General features: G+C 36.1%; 1 protein-coding gene across 3 annotated transcripts in view; it reads left to right on the top strand.

Annotated features, from left to right (window-relative positions):
* MAP3K7 (mitogen-activated protein kinase kinase kinase 7) overlaps nt 1-25026 on the top strand; it is a 74384-nt gene that overhangs the window by 7425 nt on the left and 41933 nt on the right. For all 3 annotated transcript variants that reach the window (XR_006384220.1, XM_044245467.1, XM_044245478.1), the window contains exons 2-7: nt 6916-7026; nt 10128-10193; nt 10695-10740; nt 11814-11952; nt 19907-20031; nt 23232-23360. Coding sequence is in view for 2 of the 3 variants with exons in the window: in XM_044245467.1 (XP_044101402.1) it covers nt 6916-7026; nt 10128-10193; nt 10695-10740; nt 11814-11952; nt 19907-20031; nt 23232-23360 (616 nt within the window). In the remaining variant the exon portion in view is untranslated. The remainder of the gene's footprint in view (nt 1-6915; nt 7027-10127; nt 10194-10694; nt 10741-11813; nt 11953-19906; nt 20032-23231; nt 23361-25026) is intronic.

The raw sequence follows: 25026 nt of genomic DNA on the forward strand, positions 1-25026 counted from the left end.
TATAAAATCATATCACATCATTTCTTCTTAAACTCCTTCTGTTTCTTCCCATTGCACTTAGACTGAAATCCAAACTCCTTTTCATGATGGAGTTATTCAGGATCCAGACTCTGCCTGTCTCTCCAGCCTTATCTTGCATCACTCTTCCTTCTCCCCCTATGCACCGCCCACACCAAACCTTCCAAGTATTTCTGTAGGTCATCACTAAAATGTCACCTTTCTCAGTGCAGCTTTACGGACTACCCTGTTTGAAATACGCAGGGGGGCAGGGGGGTACAATACATAAATATTTGTACACACAGTATTTTTCTCCTTTTCTTCTTAGCACACTTGTGATTTACTAAAATATATGTGTTTTCTTATATATCTTGCTTCCTCTTTATTTGTCTTTCTCCACAAGAATATAAGCAGTAGGAACAAGGATTATGGTTTATTTTGTTAGCTTCTATACATTGAGTGTCTAAGATACCACCTAGTTTATAGATGGAGCTCAGATATTGTTGAATAGGGAATAGTGGGTTATTTCCATCCCTTCTTATGGCCTTCATATTACTTGTTTCTTCTTTGGTTGGTTCCTTCCATCATTCAAGTACCAAGTTAGTAACATCCCAAGGTTTCCACTAGTCTCTGTCCTCTCATCCTCATTTTGTGTTTTCTACATGGCATTTTTTGTCTGGTATTTTTCTCATTCATCTTTTTGTCTGTTGATTGTCGTCCCCCCACCTCCCTTAATTAAAAGCACATTCAATGTAGATCAGGGCTTTTGTCTTGTTTATTGCTGTATCTCTGGTATCCTAAATGGTACCTGGACGTAGTAGACATTAAAGAAAGTACTGGTATAAGGAGTGAACAAAAGAAGTTCATTATTCTCTTGGCATGAACTTCACCTTTACCCCTTTTGAAAGGAAAACTTACCTGTCCTTCCTCCATTGGCCTACACTGATTCTCCAAAACTGCTGAGCTCCCTGTCTTTGAATTATCTGCCATCCCACAGTCTGTGATATAGGTTCCAACAATTTGCTCTACGACAGCCTCCTTCCAGCAGTGTGGAAAACTCTAATTTTCAGTTGCCTCACTTTTCTCTTGAGAAGAGTTTTTTGTATCATTTCCATGTTCTCTTGGGGCTGAGAGAGCCTGAGTAGGGCCTTCCTTTGTCTGCCTCCTTTGCATTCTCCATCATCTGTAGCTTTCCTTGTTAGCTAAGCTGCATGAGGCAGCCCTCTCTTAGGGATCTCTTTGAGAAGTGGAAAGGATAAGTCCTTTCTGCCCTCAAATCCCTAAACCTGTCCTGAATCCCTAAGCCTATTCCCTGAAGGGGAGGGGGTGTTACTTTAGCCACCATCATAGACTAACCTTTGGCTTACTTTAGCGGTTAAGTACTTAAAAAATTATTTTTTGTAAAGATTTTATTTATTTATTTATTTATTTGTCAGAGCGAGAGAGAGCGCGCGCGCACGAGAGAGCGAGCACAGGCAGACAGAGTGGCAGGCAGAGGCAGAGGGAGAAGCAGGCTCCCTGCCGAGCAAGGAGCCCGATGTGGGACTCAATCCCAGGACGCTGGGATCATGACCTGAGCCGAAGGCAGCCACCCAACCAACTGAGCCACCCAGGCGTCCCCTTAAAAAATTACTTAACTCTTGGGCGCCTGGGTGGCTCAGTGGGTTAAGCCGCTGCCTTCGGCTCAGGTCATGATCTCAGGGTCCTGGGATCAAGTCCCGCATCGGGCTCTCTGCTCGGCAGAGAGCCTGCTTCCTCCTCTCTCTCTCTCTGCCTGCCTCTCTGCCTACTTGTGATCTCTCTCTGTCAAATAAATAAATAAAATCTTTAAAAAAATTTATTTAACTCTTGTTTTGTCTTGAATTATTTTTCTACCTCACAAGGTCAGTTCTTTATTTTTTTTCCTTGTTAACTCTTAATGTCTCTACATTTATGCCTTTGAAAAAATGGGAGGGTTTTTTTGATACTGCATTCTGAATGACCAACTGTGTATTTCTTAATGTATATTTGGCCTTTTTCACAGTTCCTGGCTCACAGCTCCCAAAACCCTCAAAAGTTCATAATTGAAGAGAGAGATAAAAATCTCTTTCTCTCTTTCTCCTTTGTTTTGTCTTTCTTTCTCTCTCTCTCTCTCTCTCTCATATGTTGGTATTGTTTACAATAGACATTATTGTATTTATTGGCATTATTTACATTACATTATTTTCAATAGTCAAAATATGGAAGTAGCCTAAGTGTCCATTGACTGATGAATGGATAAAGATGATGTGGTATGTTGGTATGTTAATGAGGCTACTTTGAACACTACCAAAGGATGGGGGTTGGTGCAAGGAGAAGCTACTTTGTGATTAGAAGGGTGGAACTTTCATTGCCATCCCCCTAACCTTCAAGGAGGGGAGAGGAGAAAAAAGGAGAAGGGCTGGAGGTCAGACCACTTGCCAATAACCAAAGATTAATCGATCATACCTGTCTAATGAGGCCTCTGTAAAAACCCAAAAGAACAGTGTTTGGAGAACTTCCAGGTTGGTGAACACATAGAGGTGCTAGGAGAGTGGCTTTCCTGAAGAGGTCATGGAAATCCTCTACCCTTTCCGCATACCTTACCTGTGGTTCTCTTCCATCTGGTGGTTTCTGAGTTATATCCTTTTATAATAAACTGGTAATCTAGTAAGTAAAATGTTAAAGTTTTGTGAGCCACTCTAGCAAATTAAGTGAACCCAAGGAGGGAGCCATTGGAACCTCCAGTCTGTAGCCATGGTCGGAAGCACAAGTAACACGTGGACTTGTGACTGGCATCTGAAGTTGTGGGAGGAAGGGGCAGGTTGGTAGAATGGAGCCCTTAACCTGCAGGATCTGATGCTATGTCCCAGTAGATAGTGTCAGAATTGAACTGAATTATAAGATACCCAGCTGGTATCTGAGCATTGCTTGGTGGTGTGGAGAAAGTCCTCTTTGTTCATTGGAAATGGTGCTCAGAATCCTTTGATAAACAGAAATTTAATTTTTTAAGCATTGATTCTGTGCTTCTAACGTCACTCCTTCGAATTCATAGCAATTATTTTTTTGATCATGACTTTCAGTTTATGTATACAACCTTAGGCATCTTACACTTTCTTTACTAACATTTTGTGTATGTTTCACTGTATATGTGAAGTATCTTATGGCCCTAACATGAGTGGAGGCTTTTTTAATAAGCCATGGGTTCTCATCTTAATAGAATATGCCTGTTTTATATTTCAGTGTTCCCAGAAATTAGTTTCTTTAGCAAATGGAAGAAAGTGTATCATGTCCTTTTTTGTTCACATTATGTTCCCATGATTTTAAGTTGAAAACTCAAGATTCAGCCATTCTCTCAGCACTAGATGGCACTTTTGCATCACAACTAGTCATAGAACACCTAACAGTTTTTGTGACAAGTGAATGATCCACAAATGTAATGTTTGGAATTCCTGCATGGGTATTCCTGAGAATAGGAAAATGAAACAGGAGGAGACTTACTAAGTACCAGTTGCTTTGAGGTATTTTTAAATACATGGTTGAAGAATATTTTAAATTCATAATCATTATTTCGTAGTAGTATTAATAGTCTGGTCTCTATCCATACCTTCTTAGCCTAATGTTGCCATAAAGTTGAAATTTCTTTCAGGACCTTTTTTGCTATCCATCATGGCTAGTTGTGAGACAAATGAGTAGTATCGCTTCTTACACTGATTCATACCTAACTCTGAGCACTTAACTCTTCTATGGGATTTAAGAAAATGCATGGGTCTGGCTTTCTTAAGAACCCTATAGATATCACTGAGGACACTGTAAGCATCTCCCTTTTTCTGTTGAGAAAACAGAAGTGCAGAGATGTTAATCTCCCCAGCATTAAGAGCTAGTATGTAGACAGGACCTGTATTCAAACTCAAGTCTGTTGGATTTTAGAGCCGAGATCTGCTCTTTCCTTTACTCTGATGGTGCCAGGTTTAGCCAGTACTTATTCATGTTAAAGTAACTGGATGACTAGTGCAATGATTGATGTTGGTTTCTTTCTCTTACAAGAGATATAACTCAACACCCAAAAACAACCCAATTAAAAAATGGGCCAAATACACAAACAGACACTTCTCCAAAGAGGACATATAGGTGGCCAGACATGTGAAAATATGACCAACATCACTCATCATAAGAGAATTGCAGTTCAAAACTATAATGATATATCACCTCACATCTGTCAGAGTGGCTAAAATCAAAAACAGCAAGAAACAGCAAGTGTTGGTAAGGATGTGGAGAGAAAGGAACCCTCGTATGCTGTTGATGGGAATACAGACTGGTATAGCCATTGTGGAAAACAGTATAGAAGTTCTTTAAAAAGTTTTAAAAAAAAAAAGAAAAAAAGAACTACCCTGTGATCTAGTAATTGCACTACAAGGTATTTACCCCAAAAAATATGAAAACACTAAAGGGATACATGCCCCCCCCAGGTTTATTGCAGCATTATTTACAATAGTCAAGATATGGAAGTAGCCTAAGTGTCCATTGACAAATGGATAACGATGATGTGGTGTGGATATGTACACACGCACATGCATGCACAGGAACATTTTTCAGCCATAAAAAATGAATGAAGTCTTGCCATTTGCAATAACCTGGATATAGCCAGAAAGTATTATGCCAAGCTAATCAGTCAGAGACAAATACCATATGGTTTCACTCATATGTGGAATTTAAGAAATAAAACAGAAGAACCAAGGAAAAATAAAAAGACAAACCAAGAAACAGACTCTTAACTATAGAGAACAAATGGATGGTTACCAAAGGGGAGGTGGAAGGGGAAATGGGTGAAATAGGTAACAGGAATTAAAGAGTATTCTTACCATGATAAGCACTGAATAATGTATACTTACCATGATAAGTATGTAAGTATACTTATCATGGTAAGTATAAGAGTCTACTTACCATGATAAGTACTGAATAATGTATGCAGCACTGAATATAGTGCTTCAACAATAAATTGTTGAATCACTATATTGTACACCTAAAACTAATATAACACTGTCTGTTAACTATTCTGGAATTAAAACTAAAAACTTAAAAAAATACTTAGAGATGACAAAATAAAATAGAGAAGAATGTGAGAATAGAGAAGAATGCATGAAAAGCGCATAGGCTAGTACCTGGCACATGGTGAACATTCAATAAATGGCCCATGGTTTAACCATTTGGGTAGTTTTATATATTATTTAACATGAAAAACGTCTATACTGCTTTGTGTAACATATGAAATAGAATTTGAGCTATGGCTAGAGTGGCCATATATCCCAGTTTACAGCCACCATCCTGGTAATTACTAGCACTTTCTTCTTACTCTAAAAAGAGTTCTGATATAAATAGTAAATTACCTAATCACCCTAGCTATAGCCAGCTTTGTTACAGAAGAGCTTTGTACCGAGGGATTTGTGCTGGAAAGTTTGTCTAAAGTAAAAACTCCTCTAAGGAAAGATAACTGGTAGTTTTCTGACATAGAATAGAGATATGTGTGTGTATATTAGCACCCTTAACATTCTGGTGTTAAACTCTTTGGCATCAAACTGCACTTGCTCTTTACGAAGGAATATAGCCTTGGGCAAGTTAGTTTCCTTCTTTAAAACTAGGTACTTTATCTGTAATATAACAATAGCATTAGTACCTGTCTCCTATGGTTGTGTAAGTGGGGTAATGTAAGTAAAGCATTATAGAAAGTGCATCATAAATGAGAGATGTACAGAGGTAGATATTTCACTTAAGGAGAAAGCATTGATACGAAGTACTTAGATACATTGGGAACTGAAAAATTGGAGTAGATGACACTTAACTAAGGTCCTTTACAGTGATAAAAATCTAATGGTTTTGATTTACAAGGATAAAAAGCTGTTCTTTTGTTGATTTTATATTACAGCAAATTTCAAACATTTGTGAAAGTAGAAAGCGTAGTGTGAGACAGCAGTGAACCCATGAGGTACCCATCACTTAGCTGTCAACAGTAATACAATACATAGCCAATCTTTCTTTTATAACTTTCAAAAATAACTTTAACGAGATATTTTACATATCATAAAATTCACCCATTTGTACAATTAGTATTAGTCATTTGTACAAATTTGCCAAGTTATGGAACTGTCACCATACATCAGTTTTCATACATTTTCATCCCTTTGGTAATATTCATTCTACTACTTTACAGTTAATCCCAGTTTTCACAGTCAGTTCCAAACAACCACTGATCTACTTTTTACCTCTATGAATTAGCCTTTTCTGGACATTTCATGTCAATGGAATCATACAGGATGTGGTTTCTTGTGTCCAGCTTCTTTCACTTAGTATAGTGTGTTTGAGGTTCATTCACATTATAGCATGTATCAATTAGTAGTTCATTTCTTTCTCTTGAAAAGTGTATTCTCTTGTATAGGTAATACCTTGTTTCGTTTGTCTTTGCAGTCTCAGTGTTTTATCATCTATATTTTTATCCTTTCACATCTGTTTCATACCCCTACTGAACTATACAAAAGCTATATTTCATGAATATGATAGCTTAAAAACATTGATTGTACGTTCTTGCTTTTTATATTTATTTTAGCAAACGTAGTCTTTCTGTCCTCTCATTCATCTTGCCAGTTTTAATTTGTTTTCTCGCTCCAGGGGTCTTTGTTGTTTGTTGTTTGGTTTTACGTGACAATGAAGAGCTGTCTAGACTATAAACTTTCAGAGACAGAGATAAGTTCATTTCTTTATTTCCTCACTTTAATGAAACACTGTACTTGCTCAGTGGCAAATCCAGATAGTGATGATTTCTAAATCTTTTAATAAGTCTTTCAAGTTGGCTTCAGTGTTCTGTGTTGGGCTGAATCTATTTATTTCTGATTCTCATATGTTTGTTTTTTGTTTGTTTTAACTCAGGTTGTTGGAAGAGGAGCCTTTGGAGTGGTTTGCAAAGCTAAGTGGAGAGCGAAAGATGTTGCTATTAAACAAATAGAAAGTGAATCTGAGAGGAAAGCTTTTATTGTAGAGGTAAGTTGAAATGTTTTTTCTAATGTATAATTCTTTACCAAAGATACTCTGTGAATTTAATATTATGAAAAAGTTATTTCCCAGTTGTCATTTCCCCATATACTTGAACCTTAGCAATTTGGTTGAACCAAAGATAATGCTGTAGAAACATTTTTCATTCACACTCTTAATTCTAATTAAAAATTGGGGGGAAAAGACTTTTAACCACATAAATGAATTCATCCCTGAATTAAAATGACAGATCATCTGTGTAACTCAGATCTATTTCAAGGCATAGGATTTAAATTTTAGAATAGAAATGGTATTCTATCCCATTATCTAAAATTAAGAAGGGAAATTTTATGCATTCATTATTGACTGAATATTTTTAGAAATTCAAATGAGATCACTTTACAGGGAAATAATTTCAAATTTGATTTTTTTTCTCATTTAGCATAAAAATCTACAACTCTGTTCTCTTACAGATTCAGTGATCAAGAATTCAGTAATCATGAATTTAATAATCAATAGTAATTGTATTATCAGATTTATTTTTTATTAATTTCGAACTATTTTGTATATTAGATCACAGTAGTTCCTTAAATTAGTGGGGTTTTTCCCTCATTGGCCAGTGGATAAGTGGTCTTTACCTTACAAACCTTTCTGAATTTATGTCTGTGATTATATTTAATTATAATTTGCAAATATACTTTATGATATTTTTAAACATATAGAGAATGAAAATTTAGTTGGGATACAATGAAGGGGATTTTTGTAATTAATTGAATGAGTTGAGAAATGTTGATAATTTGGGGTCCTCGGGAAGAAAAGGTGATCTCTGGTAGTATGCTCCAAGAGTGGCCTCAGCATTGCCTTATTCATGATTTTTGTTTATGGTTGAGATAAGGTCTAAAAGCGCATTGGCACTTTCACAAAACTAACTAAGAGCATATGTGTTAAATGCTAGGAATTAGGAGTCAAAACATTATAATAAGTTGGATAAAAAAAGTTTTATCAAGGTTATACATACAGGTAATTCAGATTGTCAAATAGTTCTCCACATAGTCTTGTTTTTAAAACTTTAATACCCAGACCTCTTCCAATCAAGTTTTTTGCTTATCAGAGGCAACTACTTTGAGCTCACCCCTTAGTTTTGTTTGTGTCCCCCAATCCAGAGACTCTAATCATTGGGATGATAAAGATGCAGTCACTAAACTGAAGTCAGGAAAGGAGAGAATCTGGTCTGCCTTTCAACTAATCTCTCTGTTCCTTTGTTGGCTTATTTGCATAGATTCCTGGTAGTACCACAGGTCCAACCCTTTGTAGGTTTTATGAAATTAATCTCATTTCTGTTCACTTTTTCTCTCTCTCTTTTTTTTTTTTTTTAGGTCTGCTGTGTCAGTTACTGCTAGTCATTTGCTTTTCAGCTTTCAGAAACGTGCTGTTTCCTCATTTGACATTTTCTTAATCCTTCTGAATTTGTGCCTTGAAAAAATGTCTGTAATATCTTGGTAGAATTTGGGGAAGGAGCAGAAATAAATGCTTAAGGGACACCTGGGTGGCTTAGTTGGTTAAGTGTTTGCTTTCGGCTCAGATCAGATCTCAGGGTCCTGGGATCAAGTCCCACATTGGGCTCCCTGCCCAGTGGGGAGCCTGCTTGCGTCTCCCACTGCTTGTGCTCACTCTCTCTCTGACAAATAAATAAAATAAAATCTTAAAAAAAGAAAGAAAGAAATGCTTAAATAATGTGCTATCTGAAGCTCAGTGCTAAACCTTTAGAAGATGAAATACAATAAATATATTTTTTGTATAATAAATGAATATAATAAATAGTAATTTTTGTGTTAGGACTGAAAATACACAAGTGTTGACTATAGAGAAATACAGCTTTCTAGTGACATTTGGTAAAAAGGTTAACCTTCATATGAGCCAGCTGTATAGTGTGGATAATAGAGAAGAGAAAGATAGGGAAAAAGACAGAAAAGAGAGGAAAATGAAGAGTAAGTACAGTTTGGGGGGACACATTAATAGAAGTTTGGGGTGTAAAGCAAGAGAAACAGTACAGCCAAACCTCTCACTGACCTCAGTGTGATTCATTGGATTGGGGAAGATTATTTGCATAGGTACCTGGTACTATCATTAGGAAGTAGGGAGAACAGCTAGGAAAATACCATAGTGATTACTGCAGCAATTCATGTTGGAATTACTAAGGCAGTGGTAGTGGGAATGGAGAGGATGCGATTAATTCAAGAGATGGGAGAAGGAAGAAGACCGTACACATACGCAGAAAGAGTACAGATTTTAAGTTGGATGAACCAAAGTTGAAACCCTGGCAGTAGCAATAGGTTATTTAACCTCTCCCTTAGCCCTGTCTGAGCTTTATCTTAAAGGTCTCTTTTCTTTTCTTTAAGATTTTATTTATTTATAACAGAAATAACAGGGAACATAAGCAGAGGGAGCTGGAGAGGGAGAAGCAGGCTCGCTGCTGAGCAGGGAGGCTGAGATGGGGCTCAGTCCCAGTACGCTGAGATGGGGCTCAGTCCCAGGATGCTGGGATCGTGACCTGAGCCAAAGGCAGCCACTTAACTGACTGAGCTACCGAGGCGCCCCAAAGGTCTCTTTTCTTATAGGCAGAAATGACAATACCTACCTTGCAGAGTTGTGAGAATTACATAGTATCTGTTAAATGCCCACCAGGACCTGGCACAGAGTGAGGTAGGCTATGCCGCGTAACTCTGAAGGTGATGATGGTGACATAGCTTCGTTTGCCTTGGATAACTAAGCTCAGTGCCCTTTCTGGGTTGGTGTACTAACATTTCTTGTTAAAGTTTATTTTTTCTTACTTGTACTTATCATGGCTTGTTCATACTCCTGTTATAGCACTTTGCGTTTTGCCTTAGTTACTCGTTTACATGTCTGTCTCCCAAGTAAAGTGTGAGAGCTCCAGGGCAGGGAATCTTCCATTCTGGGCAGGCATTTTATGACACAGCACCTGCTACATAGTGAATAATGATTGTTAAATGATTAAACTAATGTTTTATATACCCTAAAATTGCAATGACATAATGTAATCAATTCTTCAAAAATTAGCATCTTTTAAAAGAAACCTTAATTTGTTACAGCTGCGACAGTTATCCCGTGTGAACCATCCTAATATTGTAAAGCTATATGGAGCCTGCTTGAATCCAGTAAGTTTGTCACTTTTTCATTGTCACCTGTCTGTAAGCATTGACATAGTAAATGTTTGCAGGTGTGTAGTTTATGAAGCTATTTTGATCTGTTATTTTTTCTTAAATTAAAAGTAAAAATTACCCTTTATGTATTTGTTTGTAGTCTGTTAGCAACACAGTATATTGCAAGAGTTATCTTGGGTGGTCTTATCCACTAACCTCATCTTATGAGGCTCATGATGTTCTGTGCCAGCATCTACTCAGCACTGGAGAAAGCTTTCAAAGTTCGGGCAGTTATCTTTTTACACACACCTGCATTCTTGAACAGTGGGCCCCTACAGGACAAGGCCCTAGATCATAGATCCCCTTCTTTTTTCCATTAGTACCATTCACATAGCAGAAATCAAAAGAATAATTTCTTGTGCGTTTGTAAAATTAAAGATTGAACTCAGTTCTCTCTCGAGTCACCTAAGATGTTATAGCCCTGTGGTTAATTACACTGACATGTGTTTCTTTTAGGTATGTCTTGTGATGGAATATGCTGAAGGGGGCTCTTTATATAATGGTGAGTGTCATTAGACCTGCCTTTATCTAATAGAGTAAAATCATTGAAAAGCTTTTCATATACACTGTTAGTTACTTAATGTTCTTTACAGCTTACCTTCAGAATCTCAAAAGGAGGTAATTAAAAATAAATCTGCTAAAGATAAGAAATGAAAAGAACATTAGTATGTGAAATTTAGAAATCTATCAATCTTTTCAATTGATGGTACTTTTCATAATGTTAAAAGCATTTAAGTCAAGGAAAATTTGCTTTTTAAATAGATTTTAAAATATCTTCATACTTTTAATGTTTGTCTTTTTGTCCTCTCTTAGCTTTGAGCCTCCTCATTTGAGAACTCTTTAAGCATACTTTCTTCCATTTCATTCCTCTTAATTTGCTCTCTTTAAAAAAAATGAAATTGTGAAAACTTCAGAAAACATTTTAATTATAAAAAAGAAACTAGGTCATTTAGTTATATTTACTGAACTGAGATAACTTTTTCACTCTTAAGAAACACCAACCATATAGTAAGTATATTAATTGTTGCAATTGTATAAAATAAATGGTTGTATTTTTTTAATTACCATTTTATTTAAATTTTTACTTATATTCACTGCCCATGTGTTCATTGTTGATGGGTATCTCTAATACTCCATTGTCTTACTTGGTTGAACTATTTCTAGTTTTTAGCTATTGTAGAAAGCATAATTTTAAGTATCTTGACACGCATTGTTTTCTTTTCGTACTACTTCTCTGTACTTCTCTTACAGTAGTATGCCATCACATTGCTTATAAGTCACATTATTGTGTGAAAGACTGTCAGTGTGGAAAAGTGTGATGATTCATATTAATTTTGCTCGAGTGTAGGTATAACATTTAATAGAAGTACTATTACATTGTAGGTACTTAGTGATAGTTACCCATTTGAAATTATTAGATATTTCCATCTTTGTATTTAGAAAAGATTTAAAAGCAGAAGTGATGGGAGCATGAGTAGAAAATTACCCAGTCATGTATTCCAATAGTGCTCGCATTCACCTTGTCTTTTTTTATATGCAATAAAGTTCTTTTTAGTTTGTGCCTTTCTTTTGCAGTGCTGCATGGTGCTGAACCATTGCCATATTACACTGCTGCCCATGCAATGAGTTGGTGTTTACAATGTTCCCAAGGAGTGGCTTATCTTCACAGCATGCAACCCAAAGCTCTAATTCACAGGGACCTGAAACCACCAAAGTAAGTTCTAATAGTGTGGTGTCTGTCTCTACCGCCCAGCCCTCCACCCACTTCCTAATTCAAGCTAATTGTTGCACCTGACTTTATCTTTTCTCTTCTTTTTTGGCTTGTTTGAGAGTGTTTATTTTTAACTCACCTTCATTATTTAGTCATTTCTCTAAGTTTGCATTTCAAAATGTTGTCTTTACTAGGATTTAAATCTTCATCAGATTTTTATTTTAATAGTTCTTGCTGTAGTAGCGTACTTCCACAGTTGGGTAGCCTATAAATCTTATTTTGTGCCTGCTCTATATATTGTTGCCCCCAGACAGTTCCATAAAAGCAAAGACAAGTTTGTCTTATTTCCTACTATATTCCTAATAGCTAGTACAATGTCCACATGTAGTGGACATTCTGCAAAAATTTACAGAGTGGTTATTATTTGCCGTTTTAGAGGAAGGCAAAAGGACATTTCTGGCTTCTGGGTAGAAAATGAAAATATTCTGGATTTCTTCATATTAAGTATCCTAGGACTTTGAAAGAATTTAAAAACTCCCTAAATAAGTACTTTAGAAGGCTAAAACTTTAGGGGTTTTTTTGTTTGCATAGGTACTCCGTTAAAGAAAACACCCATGTGGGTAGTCCCCTTTTCTGTCAGATTTTTTTTTTCCTTCTTTATCCACTTGTGACAGAGTTAAATAAAAGTCCACATTCCATTCTCTCCCTTACCACCCCCCCCCCCTGCTACCACATCAGTCCCTGTGTAAGAGGTTTCCCCGAGGAAATCAGTCTCAAATATTGGATTCTCTTGATACAGGTAGCTTTAAAGTGTCCCTTCTGGGTACAACTTGTCACTCTCATGTCTGATCTGATACGTTCTACATAGGTTTCGGCTCTTGGAATGACTGTTCTCACTAGTGTACCTTATTTCTTCTCTCAGACTTAAACTGATTTCTCTTGCCCCAGGTCCCTGGTCAAATAATGTTTAAAACCCAGATTCATGACGTACATTTTTTTAACTTGACTCCTTGAGGCTATTGCCTTAGCTGCCTATCTTGAATAGTGAAGAACCACTTTGTCTTTCTTTTTTATGAAGCATGAGTCCTCTTTGCTCCTCTTAATTAACACACAGCTGAATTATCAAAACAAATTAATGAGAATCATAGCTCCTATCCAGCAACAAATTGACTAATGATTCAAAAGATATAGGCAAGCATCAGGTACATAGCATCTTTTTCTGAAAGATCCAGAAACTATCAGATGGAATTCTTCAAAAGTATCCCTTTTCTTCTTCATTAGGTCACATTTCAGCTTTGAAATAACTGTTTCTAAACAATGTACATGAAACTATCTCACAAAAGGAAGTCTTTTGAGTTTTCCAACATCTTTTCTATTCCATAATTTTACAACTAAAATAACTACCTTCATTCTCCATCTACCCATATTCCATAAATCCATAAATATTAGATGTATTTACTGAACCTACTTAGACCAGTTATGTCCTACTAAAATCATTTGTAGATAGGGCCTCTAACTTTTGCTAATAAATACCATCAGTATATTTGCAGGAAGTCTGGCTTACGTCATGCATACCTCTTGGGCATCCTTATGTGTGCACTCATCCTGTAGTATTTCAGATTATCTTTGGGACATCTGTATACAAACTGGGCTTTAGAGTTAAAACTGATTTTTCAGAATGTACTGGGAAGAAGGTTCTTTGAAATGGCTGTGTTTTCATATGAAATTGTATATACAAGCACATGTACTATGTTATTGTCACTGGAAAACCTGTGGATTCTGTGGTCAGGAAGAATTCCTCTGAATGGCATATAAAGAAGGCACCTGATGATTTGGTTAGGTATTTTATATAGTGTCAATTTGTGCCCTATTTTATTCATCTTTTGCAGGTTCATTCACATGTACTTCAGAAATAAAAGTGTGTTTTTGATCCCAACTGTGTGAATGTAAGCCTACAGAGAACATTTAGGTGCATATTTCAGTGAGCCTTGAATATCATGCTCATGGCTAGTGACATATTAAAATCTTAGTGAAGGAGTACTAATTAAAATAATAATAATAATGTAAAAGTCATTCAGAAAAAATTGAATCTATCAAGATGAAACAAGGAAAACCAGTTATTGTTCTTTTGTTGGGTAAAGAGTAGTTAGAGCTGGAACAAGAACAGTGAAACAGGAAGTTTTTTGTTGATGTGCATATAAAGGGAAATTGCAGTTAGCATTCTTTCCACTTCAGTTATTATAGGAGTATTTGTGACATTATGGAAATGTGTGTAGCAGTTTATCTGGTTTATCAGTCATTAGACTAAAAAGAAACTAATTTCTAAATAATCTCTCCAGTTAGAATTTTAATATGAAAATTATATATAAAGAATATATAAAAATTATAATTTCAATGGAACCCATATACTGCTATTGAATATTACTACAGTGTGATGGTACAACTTATCTTTATTTCTGTTTGTCATCAAGAGGAAAACCTAAGTAAGGGTATACTACTTGGTGAATATACTTGGGTAATATAGCACCTAGGAAAATCAGAATCTTAAATTCAGAAAATTTTCTGGAAATCTTTCATTAAATTATTCTAACCATAATAAGAGTTATGATCCTCCCACACACACATTCAAAGCATAAGAATGGTTTTGGGTTTGAACATTTTTAGAAGTATCTTAAAAATAAAAACATTTAAAATAAGGACCATTTTTTTCCTTCTTCCTTAGAGACTATTTTACTTTTTTCTTTAAATTATATGTTATTCTCAAATAGTACATTTTTGTGATTAAAAACAAATTCAAATAGTTAGAAAAATATAAAGCAAGTCTTTCCTGCCTCCTATTCCTCAAAGGTAACCACTGTTTTGTTTTTTTAACAATGTATGGGTTACACTGTATGTAATGTTGCTTTTTTCACTTACATGGACATCTTTTTATATCACTGTATTCAAATATTTACTTCTTTATTTTTTAGCCTCATTTTTAATAGATAAATAATATTCTTGTTATCTCTTAAGTAAGTACTTGAAACTATTCTTGGTCTTATAAGCAATCTTAGACTCAGAAGTCTCGATTTATAGAGCTGTTTTTAGAAAACAGAGTGCTACTCAGTCTTTTAATGTTTTGAGATTCTGCATAGTTTTTAATGCCCTAAGTTGGTGCTTCTCAAACTTTCCTACCCCTCAGAACAAAGTTGTGATATAATGTAACCTCAGCCATTAAGACTAGGGACAGAGCCCAAATAACCCTTCTTTAGGAATTTTGCATGCACATTTTACTTCACCTGCATATATTATGTAATTTGCTTTAAAGTCAATGTTAGGATGTTAAAAATACTTAAAACTGAGTAAAAGTGATGGTCCATGGAGAAGTGCTAGCTTTAACCTAAGGCTTTGTAGGCTCCCTGTCGCTTATCCTGGCATACACTGATAAAATGGCAAGGTTTCATACCCTGGTTTGAAAACCGCATAAAGTTAAGCCACGGTATCTATGCATTCAAATCCTAACAACCTGTGTGTGCTGATAGAGATTGTGTAGAAACATGGCTTTGATTCTTATGCTCACATGATAAGAATTTTGACACTCCAGCGTATGGCGAACCAGATCAATTGAATATCCATCCTACAACAAACACCCAGAGATAAATGTGTATGACAACAAATACCCTTTTACATATATAGGTGATCTTATAAGAAAAGAGAAATCATCAGGGCAAAAAATGGAAAGCACTGAATCCTGAGAGAATTTAAGCCAAGCATGGAAGCTAAAGACTTTTGTGAGCTGTCATTATCAAAAATGTAAAGCCCTGGTGTTAATGGCTCTTGTGTAATTGGAGGTAGGTCCTGTGTTCAGCACGAGGTGAAGTAGCAGAACTGAGATCTCTCCATAAATTTAGGATCCCTGGAGGGAACAACTTAAAAGTGGGCTAGAAAAAATACCAGTTTTCTGACTAGGCAAGCATTTATTTCTTAACAGAGGTCTCCCCATATGTTGTTGTGAGTTGAATTTGCCCTGCTTGCACAATCCAGAAAAATCCCAACAAAATAGATTAAACGTTTTTTGGGATTGGTAGTGTCCCATGGCATCTAGTAGTAAGTGAAACTCCATTTTAAAGTCCAATGTTTTGGGGCGCCTGGGTGGCTCAGACGTTTAAGCATGTGCCTTTGGTTCAGGTCATGATCTCATGGTCCTGAGAGCGAGTGCTGCGTCGGGCTCCCTGCTCAGTGGGGAGCCTGCTTCTCCCTCTGCCTCTCTCTCTATATATATATATATCTCTCTCTCTGACAAATAAATAATTAAAATCTTTTTAAAAATAATAAAAATTTTAAAATAAAGTCCTATGTTTTCAGTCCAGATTTTAATTATTCCAGATTAAAATTGATCAGATATGAAGCCACAATAAAAATTACCACATCCATAAGGGTCCAAGTTACCTTGGGTAAAAGCAGAAATAACAGAAAGCAGAAGTAAGCCCTCAAATATTAAGACTCCAGATATTTGGAATTATCAATATGAAATATAAAGTAAATATGCTTTTATAATTTACCCCCAAAAAGGAATTAAAGTGTGCAAGGAATAAACTATACAAAAGGACCAAAAGAACAAAATACATTTAAGAATAATTAAAAATTTAAACTAGCAGATCTGAAATAGGTGACAAGAGAATTGGGGAGCTGTGAGATATATCTGTAACTACCCAGAATGCAACACAAACAAATAAATAAATGAGAAAAACAATAGGTTAAGGAACACAGGGGAAAGGAAAGACAGGACTAAGAGCACAGAACTCAAGTAAAAGAAAATAGGATGGAGTTAGTTTATGACTCCAGAGAGATTACAGGCACCTGGATGGTTCAATAGGTTAGGCCTCTGCCTTTGGCTCAGGTCATGATCTCAGGGTCCTGGGATCGAGCCCTGCATCAGGCTCTCTGTTCAGCAAGGAGCCTGCTTTCCTCTCTCTCTCCCTGCCTCTCTGCCTACTTGTGATCTCTCTCTCTCTCTGCCAAGTAAATAAATGAAATATTTTTAAAAAGAGAGAGAGAGATTGGCCAGGAATTTTCTGGACAAAGGTATGATTTCTAAACAGGATAAATGAAGTCTACCCTCTGACACACCCTTAGTGAAGCTACAGAAGAACAAAAACAAAAGGGAGATTTTTAAATCAGCTGATCAGAAAAGAGATTACCTACAAAGTATTGACAGACTGAAGTACAGTTTCCAGTACCATTAGTAAAATCTGGAAAACTGGAATCATAACTTCACAGAGCTGAGAGAAAATAGTGTACCTGCCCTAAATTACTTTCTAAGGAGAAGGGTGGGAGTTAAGGATGTTTTGAAACAAAACCTGAGAGAATTCACTATAAATGGACCTTAATTGAAGGTAGTTGGGATAGAAAGAAAATGGTTATGTAGGACAAGTATAAGATTCAAGAAGGAATGGTGAAACAAGATAAGTAAAAATAAAATAAATGTTGGCTATGTAAAACAAAAAATATCTTTTGTGTGTAAGAGAAGGTGGTTGAAAGGGATTCAAAATAAAGAATTATTTCTTTATAGAAAACAAGTAGAATTACTTCTACTTGTTTACACATGACTTTCAGCTTTTTAGGTAATGATACAGAGAGTGTTTTACACATTTAAATGTTTAACTTTTGAGTAAGGTAATAAAACTGTCTTTTACTTTCATAGTTCTTTTTACACTTTTAAAATGCTTTATATTGATTTCAGTTTTTATAGGAATAATAAGTTACATTGGGATATAAAAAAAAACCTAAAACTCTGAGTATCAGTTTCTTTAAAGGAATCCTAATAGCTAGGAGTATTAGTTAAAACCAGCTACTGTAGCTAATACTGGGCTTATCACAAGAGAAATTTATTGCTCATGCATGTGAAATCCAAAAGAGGGGTTCCTGTTTGGCAAATGATCTTCCATATTGTCATTCAAGGACCCAGTTAAGCTCCCTCCGTTTTGTACTTCTGCGTCCTCCAGGACTTTGGGAACTTAAGCATTCAGCCAGCAGATAAAGAGAATAGAGATCCCATATGAGAGGTTTTTTGAACAAGGCCTGGAAGTGACCTTCCCACTACCTACGTATCAGTGGCCACAACCCAGTCTTAGGTATAATTACCTACAGTAGAAGTTGGGAAATGTCTTGTATGCCCCAGAGGAAGAAGGGGATGGCTTTTATGAGCAATGGCCAGTCCCAGTCACCCGGAGTATTTACTGCTCTAACCACCGGTTAGAACCGCTCACGGCTCTTTGCCAGTTAAACGTCCCAAAGGCTCTAACAGTCACCATCCAGTTCACCATCCAGATGAACAGCTCAGGATGACATGCAGTCCTCCACCTGGTCTGGATGTGGCCTTCCATAGTTCAGAAACAAATGAATTGAAAGGACAAGTTGTCTGTCACTTTTCTCTCTCCCCATTTACCCAATACATAATAGCTGAAAGATGGACAATCAGTAAAACTTTCCACTGGGGAAAGGGAAGCATGGAGGCATACAGTAGTTCCTAGTCTCTAGGGGTGAAGTCTTGGCATTGTCTGGTCCCTCTACCCTGGATTTGTTAGAGGGGTCTTGATCAGACCTTTGGCCCTTGAAAAGGAGCTCCCTTATCCATTGCTCATGATTCCAAGCTTTACCCTTTTCTGGGTTCCCCCTTGTGCATTCTTTATACCATGCCAGATGTGGGTATTGGTGTATACACTCCTCCAAAGCTGTACAGATTTTCCAGCTACACACTGCTTATGAAAATCTGGGCTCCTGAGGATTGTTGTAAGACTCAAAATATTCAAAAGTCTTACTTAGAAATTTGTGGTTCATTTGACAGTATTAATCTCCTGAAGAGTAGGCTTATGATCGCCCTGGTTCCAGTCAATTTCATATGCCTGTGACTATTACCAGAATTCTTTCTTTGGCAAAATATTGAACCTGGTTTATTTGATTTCTGGCCACATTGCCTTTTCTTAACGGAACGTTTTAATTAAACTATTACATTCAGGTGGGAAGTACTTTCTCTTAATTTGTTCTTTGTTGCAGTACTGAGTCTTAAGGGCTTTTGTCAGTCTTATTTCCTGCTATTTGGAGTTTAGAAGCAGTCAGCTTTTCCAGTCCTTCAAGGCCACAGATTATCATAGGAGACAATTTTTACAAAATGTTTTGCCATGTCATTACATGGATCTGTATCGTTCCAGCTTCCAGTTTTAGCTTTCTTGCTGCCTGTTGCTAAGCTAATATCAAATATATTAGATTTTTGTTATAGCAGCATCCACTTCTATACCAGTTTCTTATATCAGTTAGAGTTGCACTGATAACAGTAGGTAAGCTCTGAAATCTCATGGTTTTACAAAATACAAGTTTGTTTGTTTTTTTTTCACTCATGTGAAGTCCAAAATGAAATAGCGAGTTTCTCATATGGTGGCTCAGGATCCCAGGCTCCTTGTAGCTCAAAATCCTCTGCACTCCATGGCATATGAGGAAAGGAAAAGGAATATATATATGTGGGAGATTTTTATGGCCAAGCTTGAAAGGGAAGTACATCACTTCCACCTACATCCCATTGGCTTGAAAAACACTGCAATAGGTAAATTGAATTTAGGGGACAAGTGACTTACAAAAGCATTGATTTCCATTTTAGAACACATAATGTTGACCTACTAGAACTTTTTTAAATCGATATTTTATTTTGGCCCAGAGAGATGTAGTCAGGAAAGATTATGAAGATAGAGATGAAGACATCAAAATGTGGATCTAGCAGTCTCCCTAAGAGAACTAGGTTAAGGTAATTTATTTTTTGCTAATATTCCTCTGAACCATTGAGCTATTAGAGTGACCAAGAAGTGTTTGACAAAAGCTGATGACATTTTGCTTAACCATTTCTATTACCACAAATGCCTCCTCTTTTATTGTAGATAATCAAGTGTTGGTCTTACAACCTTTGTTTTTGTTGTTTTGTAAACAGCTTGCTGCTGGTTGCAGGCGGGACAGTATTAAAAATCTGTGACTTTGGTACAGCCTGTGACATTCAGACTCATATGACCAATAACAAGGGGAGTGCTGCTTGGATGGCACCTGAGGTTTTTGAAGGTAAATAACAAAAGCATGTCATGATTGATAATCTGCCTTCTCTGTACATCCAGAGTGTGTTTATGGCTTTACCCTGTTTCAGTGGTTTTATTTCTGCACAGTACATACTAGAAAGGATATACAGTTGACCCTTGAACAACCTAGAAGTTATGGTGCTGACCATCCTGTGCAGTTGGAAATCCACATGTAACTTTTGACTCCCCCAAACTTAAATACTTAAAGACAACTATTGACCATAAACATTAGTGACAAAATAAACAGCCTTTTAACACATATTTATGTATGTATTATATACTGTATTCTTACATGAAAATAAACTGAAAAAAGAAAGTATTATTAAGAAAACAGTAAGGGAACTACATTTATAGTAGTTCTGTACTTCTCAAAAATACATTTATATACTACATTTATAATATACTGTATTTCTCAAAAAAAAAAATCACATTTAAGTAGACCTCTGCAATTCATACAAGTATTCACAGGTCAACTGTATTAAAGTCTAAGAGGCAGTAAATAAATGCAGCCCTAGATTTTAAATCTCATAGCAAGATTCATGTTGTCTAGCAGTGTCCTATGCAAGTTCAAGTATATGTACATTCAAGCCTCATGTTCATATTCCACCTATTGCAACTGTAAAACGTGCCTATTTTTAACCTGAAAATCAGTATTCATGGTGCTTTCATGGTTATTTGCAGGCATGTATAGAGCAGGGCAACATTTTGAGTTGTCCAACATATGTTCCCAGCTAAGTAGCAAAACAACACACTGCCTTCTCATTTCGGCTCTTATATTGTGTCATTTTAATGATCTACTTAGTGCTGTGGTTTTTTTCGTTTTTTATGTGCTTTTTGTTGGTGATTTCGCTGTTTAAGATGGCCTCCAAGAGCAGCATTGAAGTGCTTTCTAGTGGTTCTAAGTATAACAAGGCTGTGATATGTCTTAACAGAGAAATATGCTAGCTAATCTTTATTCAGACATGAGTTATTCAGTTAAAAGTCAATGTTAATGAACTCACATATATATTAAATAAGGTGTCTTAAACAGAAACCCATATGAAACAAGGTTATATACTGATCAGTGACATTAGGAAGTTCACAGGAACCTAACCCTGATTGCCCCCATGAGCAAATGACTCAGCTTTCACTAGTCCAGTCTTCACAGAAACTTTATAGAACATAAACACCAAGAATAACAAGAATCAGCTGTACTTTGTATTGATTTCCTAGCAATTAAAAACTGACAGTCTCAGTGAACATGCCTTAAAAGGATTGCAGGTAATTTGGTAGAAATACGATACTAAGAAAGACTAGTAAAGGATGAGATGTTTAATTTCTTTTACATCTCTGTATCTCACTCAAGTTCTAAAAGAACACTTCATAAATTTCATAATACCTTTCTGTATGAAAACATCAAGTTATCTTTTAAATGAGAAAAGTTGAACTGAAGATGTGTGATTTGTGTGTTAGAAAGTATGTCCATTAAATTCAGACATGTTCAGTAATCAGATTCTAATTATGGATTATGTCTTTTATTTTTGATGAATTCAAAGTTTGTTTCTTTGTTTTTAGCCACCTGAGAGAAAGAGAAATTTGCTGTGCAGTTGGTCTCTTGAGTGGAACTGTTTTGCCATAAAATTCAGTTAAAAAGTGAATGAACCAGCAGATGTTAAATTATACAAAATTAAATAGTGCTTCCTGTTTTTAAGTTCATATACAGAATACATTGATTTAAAACTATACAATTTTTTAAAAGATTTTATTTATTTGTTTGATAAGAGGGTCTGGCAAGCAGAGGGAGAGGGAAAATCAGGCTCTCCATGGAGCAGGAAGCCCTGTGTGGAGCTCGATCCCAGAACCATGGGATTGTGACCTGAGCTGAAGGCAGAAGCTTAACCGACTGAGCCATATAGGCGCCCCTGAAACAATTCATTTAAAATGCTTTTCTGTGAGTTAAAATCACATAGTATTACTGTAATGTGAAGAGCAAAAAGACTTACTTATACCAGAGGCCAGAAATAATTCAGAGTAATAAAGTTCGTACTGTAAGGCTATAGTGATTTCTTCATTTCTGAAAGATGTCAGTCCCTATTACCCAAATTAGACTTTAATATTTTAGTGTTTACAGTATACTTCTTAGTGCATGTGTGGTACTATAGTCATTCTTACATGGATTTTGGGGGTTTGGGGCAGTTTTTTTGCTGTTTATTTTGCTAATCGGCCCAAGTTAGTGATCCTATAAATTTTACAGCATAACCTGCTTACTATAAATTTGTTATCCATCATTTTCACTGCTTACAACTTTAAAGTTTGCAAATTAAGAATTTTGTCTTGGGGCGCCTGGGTGGCTCAGTGGGTTAAGCCGCTGCCTTCGGCTCAGGTCATGATCTCAGGGTCCTGGGATCGAGGCCCGCATCGGGCTCTCTGCTTAGCAGGGAGCCTGCTTCCTCCTCTCTCTCTGCCTGCCTCTCTGCCTGCTTGTGATCTCGCTCTGTCAAATAAATAAATAAAATCTTTAAAAAAAAAAAAAAAAGAATTTTGTCTTGCCAGATACTGGAAAGAAAGTTTTATCATTTAATTAGAAATTTCTTCTGCTGTGAAAATAGAGTAATGAATGGGGTAGGAAAATTTAAGAATGAAATTAAGTTCTTAAAATGAAAGAAAGGTGGGTTGCCTGGATGGCTCAGTGGGTTAAAGTGTCTGCCTTCAACTCAGGTCATGATCCCAGGGTCCTGGGATCGAGCCCCGCATGGGGCTCTCTGCTCGGCAGGGAGTCTGCTTCCCTTCCTCTCTCTCTGCCTGCCTCTCTGCCTACTTGTGACCTCTATCAAATAAATACATTAAATCTTTAAAAAAAAAAAAATGAAAGAAAGGAAAGTGCAGATGTCTTATACTCTGCCCCACAGAAAGTGAAAGTCTGAATAAATAAAAGACAAATCCTGTGGCTCTCCATGAAAAGGTAGAAGAAGACCACCTTTCTAAAGTGGATTTTTTTAGTGCATCATTAATATTCAGTTCATAAATAAATGTTTTGTTGCAGAGACTTAAGTTACTTAAGAAATTAAGAAAGAGTAATTTCTTAGCTATACATGCAGCATCCTCCTGTTTTTGTACATAGTGCTCATTCTTAAAAATTTATGAAAGCAGTTGTTCCTGTAAGTCATGTGGAAAAGAGTCTTGAAATTATACCACCTTTGTCTTTAGGTAGCAATTACAGTGAAAAATGTGATGTCTTCAGCTGGGGTATTATCCTTTGGGAAGTGATAACACGTCGGAAACCCTTTGATGAGATTGGTGGCCCAGCTTTCCGTATCATGTGGGCTGTTCATAACGGTTCGTAAGAAGAAATTTTTCTTTTATATATTTTGTATATTTTCTGTCTGGACAATTGTATCTACCCCCAAAGAAGACCATTTATCTCTAACATTAAAATGTCCAATTCTTTGTTACCAGAATACTTTGCTGTCATCAGTCTCCAACCCTCCTCCTCACCCCCAGAATCAGGTAGGGCAGTACTGAGAGTGGTCCTGTCCTTTGCCCAAGGCTGAGGAGTCTGCTGATCCAGCTAATTAAGGAAAGGCCATCAGTAGACAGCCAGAGCCCACTACCTAGTTTGGCTTTCTCTAGGGGCTAGAGAAGCTTCAGATTGGACTCTGTGGAGAAAATAAAACTTAAAAATAAATAAATAAATAAAATCTTTATCAAGGTTAAGGTCATTGAGGAGGTATAGCCTTTTCTCCTGAGGGAGCAAAGAATAATAATAAGAATTGTTACTTCAGCTATTCATAAAAGCAAAACACAAAGTGCTTCACATATGCTTTCTTTTTATCTTCTCATTCATCCTTATAAGGGGAGTATGTTATTGCTTCATTTAACAGTTATACGATTTTACAGAAACCAAGACTTAGAGAGGAAAAGGAAGTTACTCAGGGTCATTAGATTAGTAAAGTATTGCTGGGATTCCCATCCAGATCTTCCTGATTCCCAGTGTCCCTATTTTTAACTTACATTGACTTATGAACTCAGTGTCCTTTATCCCTCCTGCTTTTTTTAGACATGTAGTTGTGATGTTTCTAACCACTGAGGATATTAGAATACATGTTCTTCATTAATCAAGTTATTTCACATTTGATTTGGGAAAATAAACTCTTCATGGAGGGAAATTGCTTAACCTTTTTTATTTTTATATTATTATTATTTAATTTCTGTCAATTGGTTATAATCATTCTGATTATGGCATTTAAATTTTATTGGCATTTTAGTACACTATTCCACAGATCATAAAAATACCTGCCTAACTAGATCATTCATAGATTTATCAAACAGTACCATCATATGAGTAATCCTATGTGTTCTTTTTAGTTTCCTGTACTGTCTTTCAGTTTACTGCCTTTAATGTCATTGTAGAGAAAGCTGGAGCATTGACTAAGACAATGTGTTTTGTTTTTCTATTAATTGTCAGTAAATAATTGACTGTCAGGAAAGTACAGAATAAAAGAACTAACTTGCTGGTAAAATTACAAAGATTTCATTATATTTGAGGCTCTTTTTCAGTTAGGGACCTTTCTGTTAATCTTGGTAATTACACAAAAATTGACAGTTTTCAGTTGGTGAAGTGATGGATTCACAGCAGCCAGAAAGGTCTGGCATTGACAAAAGAGTCATTTAGGGATCAGTGAGTATAACATCATAGTTGATGACTTTTCTATTATGGAAGGTGATTTTTCAAACACATTTGAAATTTTTATAGTGAATCTGAAAACCTACCTCGTTCAAGTAAGATTACCTCAAAGCACCCATTAAGCCATTATTACTTGTTAAAAGAAAAATGTTTAGAACAAATGAGATATTATTTCTCAGTCTTACTCCTACTGTACTACATATAAAAATTTTAATTTAACTTTGCGGAAGGTGTACCTTCCCCTTTATGAAAATATAATGTAAACCTAATAGATTAAAAAATGTACTTTTATTATTCCAAAATAAATCTTAAATTACA

The sequence above is a fragment of the Neovison vison genome, chromosome 1, assembly GCF_020171115.1.
Source record: "Neovison vison isolate M4711 chromosome 1, ASM_NN_V1, whole genome shotgun sequence".
Classification (NCBI taxonomy): Eukaryota; Metazoa; Chordata; class Mammalia; order Carnivora; family Mustelidae; genus Neogale; species Neogale vison.